Below are 20,382 nucleotides of genomic sequence, written 5' to 3' on the forward strand. Positions count from 1 at the left end.
TTTAGTCCAACATCCTGTTCTCAAAGGGGCCGACCAGTTGCCCAAAAGGGAAATCCACAAGTAGGACCCAGGACAAGAGCTCTCCCCACTTGTTATTCTTAGCAACTGGTCTTAAGAGGCATACACCCCCCTGCTATAGTGGGTATTTAGGTAGAGCATATTCATTCCTTCTGATAACAACAACATTTATACCCTGCCCATCTGACTGGGTTCCTCCAGCCACTCTGGGTGGCTTCCAGCAAAATATAAAAGCATAATAAAATGTCAAACATTTAAAAACTTCCTAATAGCGGGCTGCCCTCAAATGTCATCTAAAAGTTGTGCAATCATTTATCTCCTTGACATCTGATGGGAGGGAGTGCACCACTTCTGATGAGGCCCTCTGCCTGGTTCCCTTAGTTCACTTTTTGCAGTGAGGGAACCGCCAATTCCCACCCACCAAACCTCCACCGGTGATCAATACCTCCAAGGAATGACACTTTTAGCTCCCCTTAGACAGCACAGGGCAGACCATACAAAGTGAGATCAAGCTTCGAGATTCTTCAGCCAGATGACTTGTGCAAGCAAGCTAAGCCACAGGAAGGTGCCTTTGGTTTTTTTCCAAAAGTGTCATCTTAAGGACATAGAAGGAGGCCTGCTGGATCAGGCCAAAGGCCCACCAAGTTCAGCATCCTGCTCTCACAGTTGCCAGCAAGGCACCCCAGTGGGAAGCCCCAAAAGCTGAACCAGTTTGCAATAGCAATTCCCTACTTGTGATTTCCCAGAACTGGTCTTCAGAAGCATACACTGCCTGCAACAGTGCAGGAAGAACATATCCATCATATCTAATAGCTGATCCTCCATTTGTGTAATGCTCTTTTGAAGCCCTCTGAATCAGTGGCCACTGCTCTTCCTTGCAGGTATATATTTCATTGTTTAACCATGTGAAAATAGAGGTCAGAGCTCTACTTCAAGGGCTGCCCGGTACAAGTCTGCTTTAGAGATTGTAAAAAGAACACTGGAAGAAGTATGAGCACTTGGCTACCAGGCTGAGCAGGCACAGAGGGCTTGTCTTTCCATTTAAATTATAGCCACCATTTCTGAACTTGCACATATACATAGCAGTTAAAGGTTCTCTCTCTCCCTCCCTTAAATTTAAAGTTTTCTGCAGTTATTATTATTTGTTTGGGTGATGGAAGTGTTATTTTGGAGGTGTGTGAAGTGGCTAACCTCCCCATCCTTCTGCAGCAAAGCACAATTTGGCCCTCTCAGCCGTTTCTTGTGCCATGCTCTTGAGCCTCAGAACTGCATTGCAGCATTGCTCAGGACACACATTCACACTCTCTCCCTCTCCTTCTCTCTGCTTTCAGCTCTGGAAATCTAATAAGAAGGAAAGGAGGGAAAGGAGGTTTCAAGGGGACACACAGAGGGGACACTTCTCTGGAAACTGGGTGTGGGGGGGCGCTTCCTTTAAAACAATCCACACATACAAGAATGGGACTTTCCAGTTTCCCTATACAGTACTGGAGGGTTCTTTGTTTTGGTTTTTTTTGGGGGGGGGAATGCAAAAAGGTGTGTGGGTTGGAGAATAACATTGTCTCAAAAACATGGAAAAATAACAACATGAGTTTGCTAGGAAGGAGAGAAAGGAAAGAGAGGAGAGAGGTGAGCAACCAGATCAATAAAGGACAACACCCAGAAGGAAGGATAAAAATGGACACCGTCACCATGACATTGCTAAAATAGCATGCTGGAAAAAAATGTGTGCTTGACCTGATAGCGGGATTTGTTCCTCAGATAAAGGACACCCTTTGCTTTAGGCGATACTGGAATACATTTTAGTAGTATTTTTTAAAGGCACTATAGGCTCATCCAGACTTCCTTTTGCACTGGGCTTTCCAAACATAGGCCCACGCTTTAATGCCCAGACCAGTGCCTAGGAACACGGCGCAAAATGAATTCTGGAAGAGCCCTATGTCTCTATTACCAATATGTAAAACAGAAGTAACGAGTGAGAGCTGCAACAAAATGTTGCAGTGTAGGGTACTCCTGTTCAGAGTGATAGTCAGAGAGCTATCTTTTCCAAGATACTCCATTCCTTATCTCTCCCCCCCCCCTCATTTTCTGTTTCCCTACCCCAAACAGGCCCTCGACATCCAGTGGCTGCCAAGCACACTCAGTCCTTACTGCAGAGGGGTGGCGGAGGGGATTTTCCTAGTGGTTTTTTTGCATGTCTGCAAAGCTTGAGGTTCCACGCAGCATGTGAATAACACCCACTTTTTTCTCAGTAGCCCGTTTTTGGCTACAGTCCTATCGGCACCAACTAACTCATTTTGCTAATAGAGCGATAGTACGTATTCAGGGCAGCCAAAGAGACTCTATTTTCCTCTGAAGATCATTGCACAAAAGCCTTAAATATTTTTGATCCATTTGTTTACAGATGTATAGCTTGAGCAGTATGATGGTAACATAGATGCAAGCATGCAGTCCAGCCCTCTCTCATGGCTTCTTTCCAGCAGATCTAAACAAACAAACAAACAAACAAACAAACAGAACTGTAGGATCCTTCTAGGGCTGTACCAGGGTCATAGCTTCGTGGCTTTGCATGTAGAATGTTCCAGCATCTTCAGCTGAAGCTGGGAGAGACTCCCTGCCTGAAACCCAGAGAGGCCCCTGTCAGCCCATGTAGACAATGCTAAGCTAGCAGGACCAATGGCCTAGTCAGTATAAGGCAGCTTCCTATGTTCCCCTCTCTTAAGGGAAGGGCCATAGCTCAGTGGCAGAGCATCTGCTATGCATGCAAAAGCTCCCAGGTCTCCAGACAGGGCTCAAAATGACCCTTGCCTGAAACACAGGAAAGTCATCGTCAATCAGCGCAGACAGGACTGAGCTAAATGCACCAATGGCCTGATTCAGTATACGCCAGCTTCCTCTATTCCTATGTTCCACTTCAGGCCAATTCATTTGCCGCATTGGGGGAAAAGCCAACAACAATAATCCTCTTTGCTGCTGGAAAACAAGCACTTCAGGCTAGAAGTGTTCTCCCTGAGGTGCTAGCTTTCTGAGGGGTGGGGAAATAGCATCCCCTGAGTAGTTGCCATGTAGAAGACAGCAAAGCCAACCCACCAAATGCCATGGGATTGTTAGCGGGCAATGCATTAGACACTTTGAGAGGTCCTTGAAGGAAAAGCAAGGTATTAATAAATAAGAATCAGACTATCACGCCCATGCCATCTTAGGAAGCTGGCAGTCTTCTTATTCCTAGAATCAACGAAAAGAAAGAACTGTGCCAGGTTGGTGACCTCCTAAGAGAATCAACAAACCCATAGCAGCTTCCGCTACTGCTGATTCACCTTGGTGCTGGTCCAAATCCCTCAGCATCAGGGCTGTCGACAATAAACTCAGCATAACACAAATGTCTATGGGCAACATTTTATTTTACTCTTTAAAAAAGCCACAATCTAGTTAGTGAGATTTGTAAGCAGATGCCCTTAACTACCTTGACAGAGAGACAGTGCTGTATTAATGGTTAGAGTGTCAGACTGAGTAGCTGGGGGACCAGGAGTCAAATCCCCCACTCAGCCACAAATCCCACTAGGTGACACAGTCACTACTACCTCTTAGACTAACTTCCTTTGCAGGTTTGCTTTGAGGACAAAATGTAGAGGTAGAAGTGCGCATAACTCTTTGGAGAAAAGGCAGGATACAAATGCAATAATAAATAAATAAAGCAACACAGATTCAGGGCAAGGCTAAAAATTAACATGTGTGGTGGGACAGGAAACACAAGCAGCACCCTTTGGGAAGTTTTTATTACAGGTGAAGGGAGTTTCTTCCCTTGCCACAGCCCCATCAAAAATCATCTTAATGAAGTTGCTATACAAATGTTCTCCGCATTTGGAATGGGCTCCCTCGCAGGGTGATGAACTCGCCATCACGGGAGGTTTCTGAGCAGAGGTTGGGTGGCCATCTGTCATGGATTCTTTAGCTGTGCTTCCTGCATTGCAGGAGGTTGAACGCCTTGAGGTCTCTTCCAACCTTAAAATTCTATGATTTTATAAGTCGTGTGTCTTTGTTTCTCAGTTTTATCCTTTCGCATGGTTTTGTATGTATTGTGGTATTTTATGCATTGTGACTAGTTATTTTTATTGATCACAGTTTAGTCATTATTTATTGTAATTGTTAAGAGTGAATTTCTGTTTATTATTTGCTGATGTCTGGGAGTTAATTTTATTGTGTAGCATTATATTCTAATAGATTACTGAATATTATTTTATATTATTTATACGCACTGTCCTCCCAAGGAAGAGATCAGCTGCTTTGAAATGTGTTAGGGTCAATATGGAAGAAGAAAAACCTCACCCACGCAGTTATTAATTTCATGGAACTGATATCTATACATGCCTTCAAATGTTTGGGTAAACCAGCAATGTTTTAAAATTTCACCTGAAAGTCAAAATTGAGGGATGTGGATGTACCTCACAAGGAAGGACACTCCACAAATGGAGAATGACCACCGAGAAGGTCCCACCAATCCATGCCAAATGGGCAGCAGCCAGAAAAGGCAACACCAACAGAGCCCTCTCTGCCAGTCGTAGGGCTTGAGGTGGTTGATACATAGTGCCTTCTCACTTTTTATTTCCATAAATTACAAATATTCTTGGATTCCAGTCCTCATCAACTGCAGCCAGAGTGGCCAATGACCAGTGATGAGGAACAGTAACTCTTCTAGTTGGTTAATTGATTCAGGAGCTTCATTGCACATGACATGCGATGCTAATTTTTTCAGAGAGTTAAATGAAAACTCACCAGAGACAGTTACGGTTGCAAATGGCCACAAAATTTCTGTGCAAGGAAAAGGAGCAGGAGAAAGTGTGTTGAAGGCAGAAGAACTGTTTGTAATGAAGTGAGAAAGGTAGTTTACTTGCCAGAATTAACAGTTTGCTGAGTGTGTCAACTCTGACCAAGTGTGGTTTTAACGGAAATTTTAATCACAACAGATTGTGCAATTACCAAAGGCAGAGTTTTACATGCACAAGGTTTTAAAAATAAAGGAGTCTTTGTGCTGGGTACAGGTCAAGAAAGGGTGAATATGGTCAAGTAGAATTCAGGTACAACCTGTGTTCATCTGTGGCACAAAAGGCTGGGACATAGAGACTTTGGTGAGAGGAATGGAGATTAAACCTTGTAAAGTTGACCTGAATGGTGAAGTATGTGAAAGTTGTTTGCTGGGGAACAAGACCTTCTTTCCCCAAGCAAAGCTAGAGAAGTTCAACAGAGCCTTTGCAACTTATTCATACTGATATATGTGGTCCAATTCAACCAATGTCTCATGGGGAAAGTAAGTGAACTTTAACATTTATTGGCGATTATTCCAGATACTGCACAACTTATCTTTTAAAGGAAAAATCAGAAATCGCAGAGAAATTGAAGATGTTTGTTGCAAATATTGAAAATCAATTTGGGAGGAAACTACGAGCAATACTTTCAGACAACGGTGCTGAGTACATGTCACACCACATCAAATCTTATCTAGAGGAAAATGGTATTAAACGTTTTCACACCACCCCATTTACTCCGGAACAAAATGGAATAGTAGAGAGAAAGAATTGCTCTCTGATGGAGATGGTCAGAGGTATGTTGATGAAGTCAAATTTATCACTTGAATATTGGGGTGAGGAAAGGATGACAGCAACATATTTGCAGAACAGACTGCCAACAAAAGCTGCAAATAAAACGGCATTTGAACTTGGGTTTGAAAGAGTACTGAACATCAGTCACATTAGAGTCTTTGGATCAAAAGTTTTTGCATATGTGCCAACACAAAGATGTACCAATCTTAGCATCAGGACTGAATATTTGTCGGCTTTGAGAAGGGGTGCAAAGGTTACATAATTCTTAATCCAAAGACAGGAGAAGTGAAAGTGAGTAGTGTATTTTAGAGAAGGAGAGCAATCTTGTGCATGTGTTCCTAATCAGAACAATTTTTAAGAGAAACAGACTAATGCTGATTCGGTAACTGAAGAGGTTCCAGTAAAACTGATCACAGAAGTTGAAAGAACAGAGAAAACTAGTCCAAGTATAGAAAATCTACCAGCAGAAGTGGAAACAGAGTCAGGACAAGAAGCTGTGTGTGATGATATGGATGAACAATTAGAACTGTTAATCAGACACTCATCATGAGTTAACAAAAGTTTGCCAGAAAAGCAACTATCATACATCACAAGAGCAGTGCCTAATGGTGAACCTGACACATGGAAAGAAATTGACAAACTTCCTGCAGAAGAAGCTGACAAGTGGATAGAAGCAGCCAAGGAAGAATTTGAAGCATTGAATAAAAACAACACTTGCACACTTACTAAATTCCCAAAGGGTAAAAAGGCTATAGGGTGCAAATAGGTGTTTAAGAAAAAGTTAGATAAGAATGGGAATGTACAAAGGTATAAAGCATGAGTAGGCAAACTAAGGCTCAGGGGCCGGATCCAGCCCAATTGCCTTCAAATTCCGGCCCACGGACGGTCCGGGAATCAGCATGTTTTTACATGAATAGAATGTGTCCTTTTATTTAAAATGCACCTCTGAGTTATTTGTGGGACCTGCCTGGTGTTTTTACATGAGTAGAATGTGTGCTTTTATTTAAAATGCACCTCTGGGTTATTTGTGGGACCTGCCTGGTGTTTTTACATGAGTAGAATGTGTGCTTTTATTTAAAATGCATCTCTGGGTTATTTGTGGGGCATAGGAATTCGTTCATTCCCCCCCCCCAAAAAATAGTCCAGCCCCCCACAAGGTCTGAGGGACAGTGGACCGGCCCCCTGCTGAAAAAGTTGGCTGACCCCTGGTATAAAGCAAGGTAGATGATACAATTTTGTATAGTGAGAACAAACAAGATTGTACAGAAATTGTTGGATGTTTAAATAAGAAGGTTTTGAGAATTTACATGCTAAATTAAAATTGATTAATTCAAATTAGGCATTGTGAGAAGTGGCTTGTAAGAAAACACTGGGACCTAATTTGAATAGTAGAGTGCCTGGTATCTGGTGGGCGGGGCTTGCGTGTTCTGCTCCATAATCAGCCCCTCCCTTCAGTGTCTGTTCAGTTAAGAGTGTCAGTTATGAGGAACCAACTGCCTCTTCTTGTTTCTTGCCTTAAACTTGCCTCATGTTTTATTTGGCTTCTCTCATCATATTATTTTGTTGTAGTTTTCTTTATTGCTAAAGCTTAGTTTACATTTACGTGAAAGACTTATTTTTCTCAAAGAAAAAGAAACTCTGCTGAGGAAAAGTGTGTTATGTCCTAAACTGTGTGACTGAGGGGATATTCCCAGTTTGCCGGAAGGACTGATTTTGTTAATCACCCCTCCCCCACCTCCAAAACATTCGGCAGGCAGTTTCAAATTTTCAATGCCTGTTGAAAACTTTTCTATTCCATTAGGCTTAAACAGGCAATTAAGAATGTTTTTCCATAATAAGTTAGCCAATTTCTCATCGTAATATTTTTATATTTATTGGGTGATTTTATGTATAAATGTAAACTTCTATGAATATCAGCATATAAATAATTTAATTTTTTTAAAAAATTGGTTCTGTGTAAAATGAGGAAATATCCCTCTTCCAAAATGGTACCAGCCACCCATGTTTTCACCCACCCCCCGAGGACTTAGATTAAAAATAAGTAACCCAATTAATTGGGGTGGGTGCCTTTTTAAATTAGCCAAAATATTTTTAAACCGTTCATCTCCAATCCTAAATCAACAAAGAGACACAGCCCTAGGTTACAGCTGTCTGGCAAATAAGAAAACATCTCAGTCTTCGTGGAACATTCACTGTACAGATATTCACACAGGTAACAGTCAATGAACGTGCAATATATGTACACAATAGGTTCATTCGTATGCTACACTGACCACAGGTACAAGTACACATGAAACAGCATTTGTGTGAAAGAGTGAACACCTGATGTGTGTACATTCAACTATGGTATACACAGAACTGTACTCTCTTGAATGATACCGGTGAATGATTGTTCAAGTGTACAGCTGTATCCTTGCTGAATGTCATTCATTGTATCCTTGCTGAATGGGAACACCCCTAACAGTTGGGCAGTACACTGGTAAAATTATTTACATCCCATTTTCAACAAGGTTACAGCCTGTGTACACAACAGCTGAGGAGTACAAATGAACAGCTAAGTACAAATGTACACACTTTCACACAAACACTTGTACATGTGGAGAGACAGCATGTACCTGTGTTTAGTGCAACAGGCAAGCAAAACTTGTTTGTTTGTTTTTTAAATAGATTTTATTTATCATTTTCAGTTTTGTAAATCAACATACATCAAACAATCCATACATTAAAGATTGACTTCCTTCTCCCACCCCCCATGGTTCATTAAAGTTCTCCTTCATTGCTGCAAACTCTAATTAGTCCCTATTTTAACTCAACCAATTTTCCCTTTGTTTATATTTTCACTGCTAGATTTAATCTATTCCTGCTAATGTTTTTAGATGTTTACAATAATCTTCCAAATATTCAACAAACATTTTCCAAACATTCTTAAATATTATCCCTTCCTGTTTTCTTAATTTGCCAGTTAAACTAACCAGTTCAGCATACTCTTTGGTTTAGCCTGCCCTTCCTCCTTAGTTAGAATTGTACCTTCCTTCAATTTCTAAGCATATACTATTCGGGCTATCGTTGTTGCATACAGATTTTCCTTTATGTCAAACCTAATATTCGTAAGAGAAAGGCTTCTGGTTTTTTAATAATAAAAGCCCTTTTCAACATTGTTTTCATTTCGTTATAAATCATCTCCCAGTAGCCTTTCACAGCTTTACATGTCCACCACATGTGGAAGAAGGTACCTTCTTTTTCCTTACATTTCCAACAGGTATATAATTCTGATTTATACATCTTTGCTAACTTACTTGGTGTCAGATACCACCTATATATCATTTTCATATAATTCTCTTTTAACATATAACATGCAGCAAATGTCAGGTCAAGCAAAACTTTAATGTCCCCTTTTGCAAGGGAGGTGTCAGGAGATCTAAAAATTCTCAGCCCCCTGAAAAAATGACAGTCTGCAGGATTTTGTGGAGGAAGACACAACTGATTAAAGTTGTATGATAGTGATTTAAATGTACAGTGTAGATGAGGCCCAGCATGCTAAGGGTCTGGAAACCATGTCCTTTCAGGAACAGAGTATGATATTGTTAGCCTGGTGAAGAGAAAATTATTAATTCATATTTATTCACTGCATTTATATCCCACCCTTTCCCCAAAAAGCTCAAGGCACCCTACACAGTTCTCTGCCTCCTCATTTAATACCCACAACCCTGGGAGGGAAGTTAGGCTGAGTGAGTAACTGGCCCAAGTTCACCCAGCGAGCTTCATGGATTAGTTGGAATTTGAACCCTGGTCTCCCAGGTCCTAGCAGGACAGTTTAACAACTATACCATGCTGGGTCTCCAGATTCAGGGAAGGTATGGTATGAACAGAAGGGCTGTTGAAGAAAAGTTGGATCTGGATTGGCCACTGTTGCTTCAGGGGGTCAGGGCTAGAACCAGTGGGTAAAAAACAAAGGAAAGCAGGATTTCAGTTCAACATCACAACAGGGGTAGGGAAATTTGGCCTCCCAGTCTCCCTATCTGGCCCCTGGGACTCTTCCCAGGCCACACTCTCACCTCAGTCATGCCCTCTTCCCCCAATCTATAGTTTCCTAGATTGGTAGTTGAGGGACAGCCATGAAAGCCAGTGTGGTGTAGACTGGGACCAGGAGGGCCAGGGTTCAAATCCCCACTTGGTCTTGAAGCTCAGTGGGTGACCTTGGGCCAGTTACTGCCACTCAGTCTAATCTGCCTCACTGGGTTGCTGTGGATGCCACCTTGAACTCCTTAGATTTTTTCCACCAATAAATAAATAAATGTGCTTTTAATGCATTGTGTGGGTGTGACCGACTTTGGTGTAGCAAGTACCATTTCAAAGAAGGTACACTGGGGCAAGGAACCTTTTTCAGTCTCAGGGCCATATTCACTTCAATACAACTTTCCAGGGGCCACATTCCTAGTGCTGGGTTGGAGCCAAAGGCAGATGTGGGCAGAGCAGAAAATGCAAGTGACACCTTTGTATGGTGGGCAAGTTTCTACCAATAGCCACACATCATTCTCTGTCCTCCACCCTGGCAAGTGAGAGGCATCACCACAAGGCACATCCCAGCCAGGAAAATAAAACACTCAAGGATGTGCAGCAAGGACAGGACAGGGAGCCTCCTGAGGGTCAGAAAGTTGGCTGCATTCAGAGGTTCCTACACCATCACAAGCCAATTCAGATGGAAACACACAGAGGAAACTGAAAGGCAGGAAATAACTTCATCCCCGAGGATGAAAATCATCAGGAAGTCATGGCTAGAGGGGCTGTGAAGGCATGTTGCACGATCTGGCCAATGTCTTGCCATGGAGGCCCCTCAGATAAACACAGGCAGAGGTCAAAGCATCCCTGCACAGCACTCATAAAGCCACAACAGTTCTGCCCACAAAACTGTGTTTCACAACAGGATACAGATAAGAGAGAGCAGTGTTTGAAACTGAGATATGAAAGCTAGGAGCACCTTAAACCTAGGTCATGGGTGCAACAACGGAATGTCTAGGTGCACGCTTTTATAAAAAAGAATACAAAGGTGAAAATGACTGCAGCCAAATATTATGTTCATTTTTCACATGGTCTAGTCTTTCCCCTGCCCACTCCCCTAATATTCTCAAGAGGGTCTCTTCTCCATTCTTCAGAGAGCAGCTGGAAGTGGGGAGGCAAAAAAGGGTCCTCTTTTCCTTCCACTCTGCAGTTTTAATCTGAAATTTTAGGCACAGTACTGAGTCCAGAGCTCAGAAACTGCTCGTCTTAATGAAATTCCCTGTTGCAAAATGCGCCTAGAACAATGGGAGTTTCAAACACTGGGAGAGTGTGTCTGAAGGAGAACGTTCATTGTCATCAAGCTCGCCCTGTTGAAAGAAACCACCCCTCAAGTAGCATGGGGTAAGGAGAGCTGAGGACCACCAGGCTTTGCTGGATGATAACTTCAGCCACAGACAGCCTGACCAATGGTCAAGTGATGATGGGAGTTGCTCACAGCTCCCCCACCCACCAAACCTTAAAAGTACTGAGAGTCACCTAGGGAACTTCAACCCAGTGGCTACCTTCAGTCCAACAGTCACTTTCTAGTTGTATTCCAAGGGCCCACCTAGACACAAAACATGTTGTCATCTATTTAACTGTTGCCCCCCTCTTTTTAAATAGCAGCCACAGAGGGGTCCAATTCAGATTCAGTGCAGGGTATATAGAGCAGAATCCATGAGAAAAGTAGCCTGTGATTCCAAACCCATGTGGTAAAGGAGGATGACCCTTTGTGAAATGAGCAAGGATTTATCCCACTCTCTTGGGTAGGTTTGATCAGGTCTTATCAAATTGTATGAATTTCATGGGGTCATTGCTCATTGATTTAGCTAATAATATTTATATACCACTTGATTATAACAAAACCTCAAATTTTAAAAAAAATTAAGTGATCTGCAAAAACAAGTACCCAAAACATTTTAAGAGGGGTTAAAAGTCATTAACATCTTATGTATCTGGAGAGACTTGCCTGAACAAAAGTATTTTCCGCAGGAGCCAAAAGAGAATACAGAGAAAGTGCCTGCCTGGTGTCATCAGGCAAGGAGTTCCAAAGTGTAGGTGCTGCCATACTAGAATAACCATTTCTTACAAGTGAGGAATGAGTATTGTATGGCACCTGTAAAACCCATGGAAACTGATGGGCAGAACTAACTTAGGTTCATTGATTTCAATGGGTCCACTCTAAGGAAAGTCTAAGAACAAATCACAAGTTTCATTTTAAAAAGGAAAGGAAATCAAAATTAGAACTCTCACTGAAATTAGGATTTGCCAAGACAGGAATACAAACTCAGGAGGAGGAATTGAGAGGGTTAAGCTTTGTGAATCATGTGGGAATTTTTTGAATGGGAATGGTGAAGATGGAAATGCAGTAAGGCAGCTTACAGTGATGGACAATCATAATAATGTTTGCCATTTCACATACACTAGACAAGGCACTGTAGCCAACCCTGGTATTGCAGATATATCAGAAAACAACAGCACTGGTTTGTATCCAATGCTAGCCCTACTCAGAGAAGACCCACTGAAAATAATGGAGCTGACTCCCATAAATCCATTAATTTATCTGGGTCTATTCTGAGTAGAACTTAGTTGGATACAACCCATAACATGTATGGCAGGCCTATAGCTCTGCCTTTAGATCAGTGGTGGGGAACCTGTGTCTGCCCACTCCCCACCCAATGTTTTTGGGACCCCAGCTCCTATTAGCCCTATGGTCAATTATAATGGAAACTATGGTCCAGAAACATCTGGAGGTCCATGGGTCCCTCACCCTTGCTTTAGATACAACAGAACCACCCAACAGCTTCTTAAGTATCTCTGCACCTCTACTTCATTAAAACTCATGCAACTCACAGTCACAAGACGTGGTCAATTGGGTTTAGAGGATATTCATTGACCTTGGCTTTATCAAAAGGATAAAAACATGATAACTTTAAAATGTTATCTGTGTTCAGACCCTGTAGGTATGCTACTGAATATTTGCTGGAGGGTAGACATTATGAGGACTGCTAGTGTGGCATAGCGGTTGGAGGGTTGGCTAGGAGCTGCAGACAAGAGTTTGAATCCCTGCTCAGTGGCACCCCTATAAAAGGCGAATGTTCTGAAGCAAGGCCTCTGGTGATCATCTCAATAGGCAGCCAGGTTCATATCGGTATAAATCAGATAGTCTGCTGTTAAGCATCTCTCACACACGCTTTTGAGAGACCTAAAGCATGGCTTGTAAGGAGAGCCCCAGAACAGGGTCCTCAATTCTGTCCAATTTTCACAGCGTTAAGTATCACCACCAACAAATTCACATTAGCATCTTCATTGGCTGACGATTGTGATGATTAGTTGATGATTAGTTGGGGGGGGGATTCACAGTGCATGGGCTAGAGGTCACCAAAAGCAAACACTGAGATTAGCCAGCATTTCCCTCGTTGACTCAATCATTATGCTTTGATTTTATTTTTGTGCCGTTCCTACCTAGAAATGTTTCAGCAAGTGGGGATACAACACAAACAAAGCTCTTCTCATTTATTTATTTTTTTATGCTGCCCCCTCTGAAAAAAATAAATAAATCTTGAAGCTCAAGAGAGGGAGGGGGATTCTGCCGTGCCTTGCAGGAAAGGGTGGTATTTGGGCTAAAGCAGGGGGAAAACATCCCCCCTACGCCACCTTTTAGCAGCACCTGAGTCTCAATGCTTTTTTAGAATTGAGAACACGCAACAGTCAGGCAGAGATGCTGATCAGTGGTCTCTGGACAGGTGATTTAGTGCAACATAAAGCAGGCCATAAATCTAAGAGGATTATTTCTTTCCCCAGCCCCCACCTCGCCAAGTCATGCCACCACGCACCATCTCCAGCCTCATCTGACTGCAGTGCTGAACCAGTGTCATAACATGGAGGAAGATGCCTTCTTTCCTAAATACTAAAAAAAAACACCACTGCTGCCCCCCCAGCCGCCGCCTTTTTGGGCTGTTTCCCAGCCATGATTCTGCTCTTTTCATTTTCTATGAGAAAGCAAAAATAATAATTATTTAATATTATGTTGCTTTTCTTTTTTAAACGACTGGTATAATTTGGACAACGCTGCCTTTGAAAATACGGCTTAACTGTAATTGCTTCAGACAGACGGCGGATTTAAATGAGCCATAGCAACATACCTCCATTAAAAGTAACCACCACCTTATCGTCTTCACTATTTATCTGCATACCTACAAAGGACTGAAATTATTTACTTGCCTTGTACAAATGGAAAAGGACTTTGGCAATATGGCACTTGACCTATATAATCAATACATTTTAGTATGTGGCTGGCACATTAAGAAAAAAATTAAAATGCAAAATTTTGCAGGATGAACAATAAAGCAAATCCCCCTTCCACACCATTCCCTGGATATACTTTAGAGTGCACAACTCAAAAGGACCAAAAATAGCATTTCAGTTCCGTGTGCAAAGGCCCCCTCCCTTAAATCAGTGCGAGCACATATAAACCAATTTCTCATTTTCAGCCTCCCATGCAGGAAAAAGCTTCTATTATATGCTGTCATTCTAAGGACTTCTCAATTTCGTTGGATTCTTCACCAGTATCCCCCCCCAATAATTATTGGTTTATTGAAGGGAGGATGACAGAGAGAAAAATACATGAGATATTGGTGGGAGGGATAACAACCGGATAACAACCGGGCTGTTTTGCACTGACACTGCAGGATCTGCGCTAGATCTTCCACTGTGCATGGGGGAGGAGTAGGATAGAGAGAATAAAGGACTGGATTGGGGGGGGGCGCCCCAAATGAACCTGCAAGTACAAGAGGATTTCTCAGTTGACGCTTACACACACACACACACACACACATTCTCCATGTTCTGTATTGCAGGCCATAAAACATATAATTTCCAGTCACAGATAAATCCGTTAAGGACACAGGAGACACCAGTCTTACATTGATCTGCTAAGGATACATCTACTGGTAAAAGCGCCCCCCCTTAAAACGGGGCAAGGATGAGGGGGATAGTCAAGCCGGTACTGTTTTTCCCCCTCCCTCATCTTCCACTCTACATACTGCAGAATAACAGCGTCCCCCTCTGCCTTTTCCCTTCCAGTTACGAACGCTTCTCTTTTTTAGCCAGGAAGCTATTCATAATATGAATAGATACTAATTGTATAAAAAGGGTGGTGTTGGAAGGGATCTCTTGACCCGTAGAGTCCTCGACCGTCGAGGGCGCCCCCACCCAACAAAAAAACGTAAGGTCTGCAGTGACGCTCCAAATCTCCCCCTTCCATCCCTCTTAATACTCTATTTCATTCACCACTACCACCAACTCTCCAGATTTCTGCAGCTGCGTCCCTTATTTATTTTTACAATGGGGACTACGGAGCAGGAGGCGGGGGAATAGACAGCCCCCGTCTCATTGACCATTAAATGAATGGTGGGCGGGGGAGAGAGAGGAAGGAAGCAACAACAAAAAGAGTTTAATCTTACTTTCTCCCACCACAGCCTTAAGCCCAGCTGGTGCCATGACGTCCCTCTCTTGTTCTTCTTGAAGTATTTGTGTGGGGAGGAATCCCCACGTCTGGTTTCTCCTTTTCTCCTTTTCCTGCTGCTGCTCGGCTCAAAACCCCGCACAAAACTGCACTCCGGTTTGGCTTCTCAGCTGACTGCAAAAGGAAGGAGGGAGGGCAGTCTGGGCAAGGATGCGGAGGGGGGGCGGAGGAGGAGGAGGCAAGTCCAGGCAGGGCGTGGTCCGGGATTGTGATGCGAGCTGCTGATGCTGATGCAGAAAGAGGCTGGTGGTGCCGTGGATGGCGTCATACCCCCACCGGGCCAATCAGCGCGCCGCCTGCTCAGCATCTCTCTCTCCCCCCACTCTCTCTACACACATACAGACATACGCACCCGCACGGCCTGCGGCTCTGCTCAGCGACCAACTCTGGTGAGGGGCGGAGCCAACATCTGCAAATAAAGGGATGGGGGTGGGTAAAAGAAAGGATCGCAGCCTCTCCTGCTGTATGAATGAACCTCCCTTACATGCGTTTGCACATGTACTTGTTTGCAGAATGCAAACATTCGATGGCATCCCCGCTAACCCCTGCCACCAAGTCCTTGTTTTGAATTTGCTTTCGTGCAGCTGGATTTGCAGTTTTGATGTTGCTTTTTAAAAAAACAACACTTTTTTAATGATGTTGCACTGCTGCTTAGAGATTTTATTTTTTCAAATACACTAAGGAGGTTACAGATAGGTAGCCGTGTTGGTCTGCCATGGTCAAAACAAAAAAATTTTTTCCTTCCAGTAGCACCTTAAAGACCAACTAAGTTACTTCTTGGTATGAGCTTTCGTGTGCATGCACACTTCTTCAGATACACAGTATTTTTTCAAATACACTAAGGAGGTTATAAATAAATAATGAAAAATTTAGGCAGCTTCCACTGCCACCCCTCAAGTCCCAATAAGAACAGACAGCTATTTACCAAGCCCACATATCAAGAGGCACAGGGATATAGACACTAAGATGAGACTTTGCTTCAGACCCAGATGCCAACTTTCATTGCCAAAAGAGCAGCTCTTCAAGAACTGGTGCCTGTTTTTCCCCTCTTCTCTTTCCCCTCATGTGTCATGTATTTTCATTTTGTTTAGAATGGTAAGCCTGCAGGCAAGGATGGTCTTGTTTAATTGATTGTATGTAAGCCACTCTGGAAGCCTGTCTAGGCTGAAGAGCAGAGGACAGACAATCTCAATATTGATGATGATTATAATGTAGGCTTCCTCAACCTCAGCCCTCCAGATGTTTTGAGATGATGGGGTCAGGGATGATGGGAGTTGTAGTCCCAAAACACCTGGAGGGCTGAGTTTGCCTATGCCTACTCTAAACTGAACGGGAGCAGCTCACAAAGATTTTAGATGCCAGCGAACTTTCCTTTAAAAAAAAAATTATTGAGAATTTCAACATAACAAATTATCAAAACATATCATCTTCATTATTTCCCCACAATTTTTCCCTCCCCCCCAAGAAAATCCCTCCCTCCCTCCCCCCGAAAGACTTCCCTCAGCTCCTCTCTCTGATTTTTCAGCACATGTTATTCTCTGCATATTGTAAAATTGTCAAGATCCTTAAATTATGTTAACAATCAATAAATTTGTGTATGTTTATTCAAAACCTGCCAAGGAGTCCAATTCATTTTGGGGTTTTTAAAAGTAGTTTGTAAAGAGTTCGCATTCTTCTTTAAAGTCACATTTGTCCTTGTCTCAGTTTGTATGTCAGTTTCGCCAATTCTGCATAGTCTATCAATTTCTCTTGCCACTGCTCTTTTGTCGGGATTCCCTCATTCTTCCATCCTTATGCTATTAAGACTCTTGCCACCATTGTAGCATACATAAATAAATTCTTTATTTTCCTTGGCAGGTCTTTTCCTACAATCCCTAACAAAAATGCTTCTGGTTTATTTGTTTTTTACAAATGTTAATTGAAACATTATCTTCAACTCATTATATATCATTTCCCCCCAAAATTTAATTTCTCTACATTCCCACCACATATGGTAAAAAGTCCCTTCTTTTTCTTTACACTTTCAGCATACATTTGTCCCAGTTTTGTACATTCTTGCAATCTGTACTGGTGTTATATACCATCTATACATCATTTTCATATAATTTTCTTTCAAAAGAGAACAGTCTGTAAATTTTAGATCTATTCTCCACAATTTCCCCCAGTCTTCAAATTGTATATTATGTCATATATCTTGTGCCCATTTGATCATGACCGATTTCACCTCCTCATCTTTTGTTTCCCATTCTAGCAGAATACTATATGCACCCTTCAGCAACTTCACTTTCCCTTCTATGACTTCCTTTTGGAATCTAGAAGTAGTATAACTAAATCCTTTCTTGTCTTCTTTGTATATCTCATGTAATTGCCTGTAATGTAACCAACTCTGAAAATTTTATTTTATTTCCTCATACTCTTTTAGCTTCCATTTTCCTTCTTGGTCCTTTAGTAAGTCACTGTATGTAAGCCACTTTCCTTTTTTACCAAGTGGCTTGAGCAGCAAAACTTCAAGAGGTGAAAGCCACCAAGGTGTCTTCTGTTCTATTAAATCTTTATATCTCTCCCAAACCCTCATTAATGATTTCCTAATTATATGATTAAAAAATCCTTTATGTACTTTTCCTTTCGCATACCATAGATATGCATGCTATCCGAATCTATTATCATGACCTTCCAAATCCAATGCTTCTTGCTTTTCCAGTTTTAACCAGTCCCTATTCCATACCAAACATGCAGCCTCATAATACAATTTAAGGTCTGGGAGGGCAAAACCGCCTCTTTCTTTTGTATCTGTAAGTATCTTATGCTTTATCCTTGGCCTTTTGCCCCTCCAGATAACTTGGAGATTTCCTTCTGCCATCTTTTGAGGCAATCATCTTTCACCATTACTGGGACTGACTGGAAAAGAAATAGAACTTTTGGCAAAACATTAATTTTTACTGCTGCTATTTTTCCTAATAGGGAGAGATTCATTCTGCTCCATATTTCTAGATTTCTTTTTATCTCGAGCCACACTTTTTCATAATTATCTTTGTAAATAGTTTTATTTCTTGATGTTAACCATAATCCTAAGTATTTGACCTTTTTATGGACTTCTGTTTCAATACTTTGCTGCAACTCTTTTTTCTCTTCTTCCTTCAAATTTTTAACTAATAATTTAGTTTTATTCCTATTTAATTTAAATCCTGCCACTTCCCCAAATTTCTGAATCTTTTCTATAACTCTAGGGAGAGAATTTTTTGTATCTTCCACTGTGATCACCAAATCATCAGCATATGCTTTCAGTTTAAACTCACTTTTCCCAGTTTTTATCCCAGTGATCTCTTTATCTTCTCTTATATTCCTGGCAAGTACTTCCAGAACCAGAATGCACGACAGCGGTGATAATGGGCAACCTTGTCTGGTTCCTTTTTGTATCTTACATTCATCCGTTATCACCTGATTTACAATTAATTTCGCTTTCTGTTCTGAATAAATTGCTTGTATTCCTTTTAAAAATTTAGATCCACATTTAATTTCCTCTCCTCAAGTAACTTTATCATGAAATTCCAATAGATGTTGTCAAAGACTTTTTTGGCATCTATAAACAACATTACTGCTTTCTTTTCATTTTTGACCTCCAGGTATTCTATTATATTCAAATTATTTCTTATATTCTCCTTCATTTGCCTACCTGGAAGGAATCCTGTCTGATCCTGATGTATATACTCATTTAATATTTTTTTCATTCTATTAGCTAAAATGCTTGCAAATAGTTTATAATCATTGTTTAACAATGAGATAGGCCTATAATTTCTAATTTGCAGCAAGTCTGAATCTTGTTTTGGAATTACTGTAGTATACACCTCTTTCCATGTTTCTGGAATTTCACCTGTATTTAAGATCTTATTCATAACATCTTTCAGTGGGTTTACCAATTGTTCACTTTATTTTTTATAATACTTTGCCATTAGTCTATCTGGGCCAGGAGACTTGCCATTTTTAGTCCACTTTATTGCCTCTAGCAGTTCTTGAACTGTTATTTGAGTATTTAAGATTGCCATTTGTTCCTCTTTTATTTTTGGTAAATTACTACTTTTAATATATTCTTCTATTTTTAAAAAAATCTCCTTTCCTTTCCTATACAGATCTGAGAAATATTTTACAAATGCTGCTCTTATTTCCTCCGTCTTATCTGTGATCTTTCCATTTATATTAATTTTATTTATGGAGTTCCTCTGTTCACTTTTCTTCAGCTGCCACGCTAGCAATTTTCCTGATTTATTGGCATGCTCAAAATATTTTTGTTTCATTATTTTTATTTTCCAGCTAATTTCCTCATTAACTATCATAGAATATTGAGTTTGTAATGTTCTAATTACCTGTTTGACTGGCCCTTTATTTGCTTTCTTTGACAATTGTTTCTCCTTGTCCACAATTTCCTCAAAAATCTCCTTTCCCCTTTTTTCTTTCAATTTCTATTTAAATGAATTTGTTGTATAAACAATCCTCTCATCACTGCCTTGCTTGTGTCCCAGACCGTCTGCAATTTTGTCTGTCCTTGAGTGTTTATTTCAAAATAATCACTCAAGGCCTTTTTGGATTTTTCCATAAATTTTTGATCATCTAATAAATCTTCATTCAATCTCCATCTAAATGAAATTTGGCTTTCTTTTTGTGTTTCCATTGTCAAGGAATTATGAGCTGAAAATGTCCTGGGATTAATCTCAATTTTTTAAACTCAAGGTTCCAACTTTTTGTTCCACAAAGAGTCTATTCTTGAACTGCTATCGTAAACATAGCTATAATAAGTAAACTCTTTATGAAACAAATGTCTTGTTCTCAATATATCTATCAAGTTCAAATTTTGAGCCAAATCAAAGAAAGTCTTTGGTAACCTGCCTTCTTTTGTCTCTTTTTTCCTAGCTGATCTATCTTTTTCTAATGATGGAACTCCATTTAAGTCTCCCATTAATATCATCTTTTGAACTGCAAATTCAAGTAGTTCTGTTTCCAATTTTTTAAAGAAGACTGCTTTTTTCTCATTAGGTGCATAAATTATGCCTGGGAACCTTCCTAGCTCTGCATGGAGTTGTCAGGGATTGAACCTGGGACCCTTCACACTACCACAGAATTGTTCTTCACTTAAAAGATTCCACTCTTTGTGGCTCTGAAAACAGGACCAAATTAATTAGCAACACAGGAAGCTTCCCGTCTGCAGACTTT

At 41.1% G+C, this 20,382-nt stretch overlaps 1 protein-coding gene across 3 annotated transcripts in view; it reads right to left on the minus strand.

Annotated features, from left to right (window-relative positions):
- The window catches only part of LOC128406275 (syntaxin-binding protein 1), a 58,662-nt gene extending 43,316 nt beyond the window's left edge, over positions 1-15,346 (minus strand). Inside the window, exon 1 of one of the 3 annotated variants that reach the window (XM_053373529.1) lies at positions 15,116-15,346. Coding sequence is in view for 2 of the 3 variants with exons in the window: in XM_053373526.1 (XP_053229501.1) it covers positions 15,116-15,152 (37 nt within the window). In the remaining variant the exon portion in view is untranslated. The remainder of the gene's footprint in view (positions 1-15,115) is intronic. The other 2 variants (XM_053373526.1, XM_053373527.1) reach the window with 2 other exon arrangements.
- Between the last annotated feature and the right edge of the window lie 5,036 nt (positions 15,347-20,382).

This window comes from Podarcis raffonei, chromosome Z (assembly GCF_027172205.1).
Source record: "Podarcis raffonei isolate rPodRaf1 chromosome Z, rPodRaf1.pri, whole genome shotgun sequence".
Taxonomy (NCBI): Eukaryota; Metazoa; Chordata; class Lepidosauria; order Squamata; family Lacertidae; genus Podarcis; species Podarcis raffonei.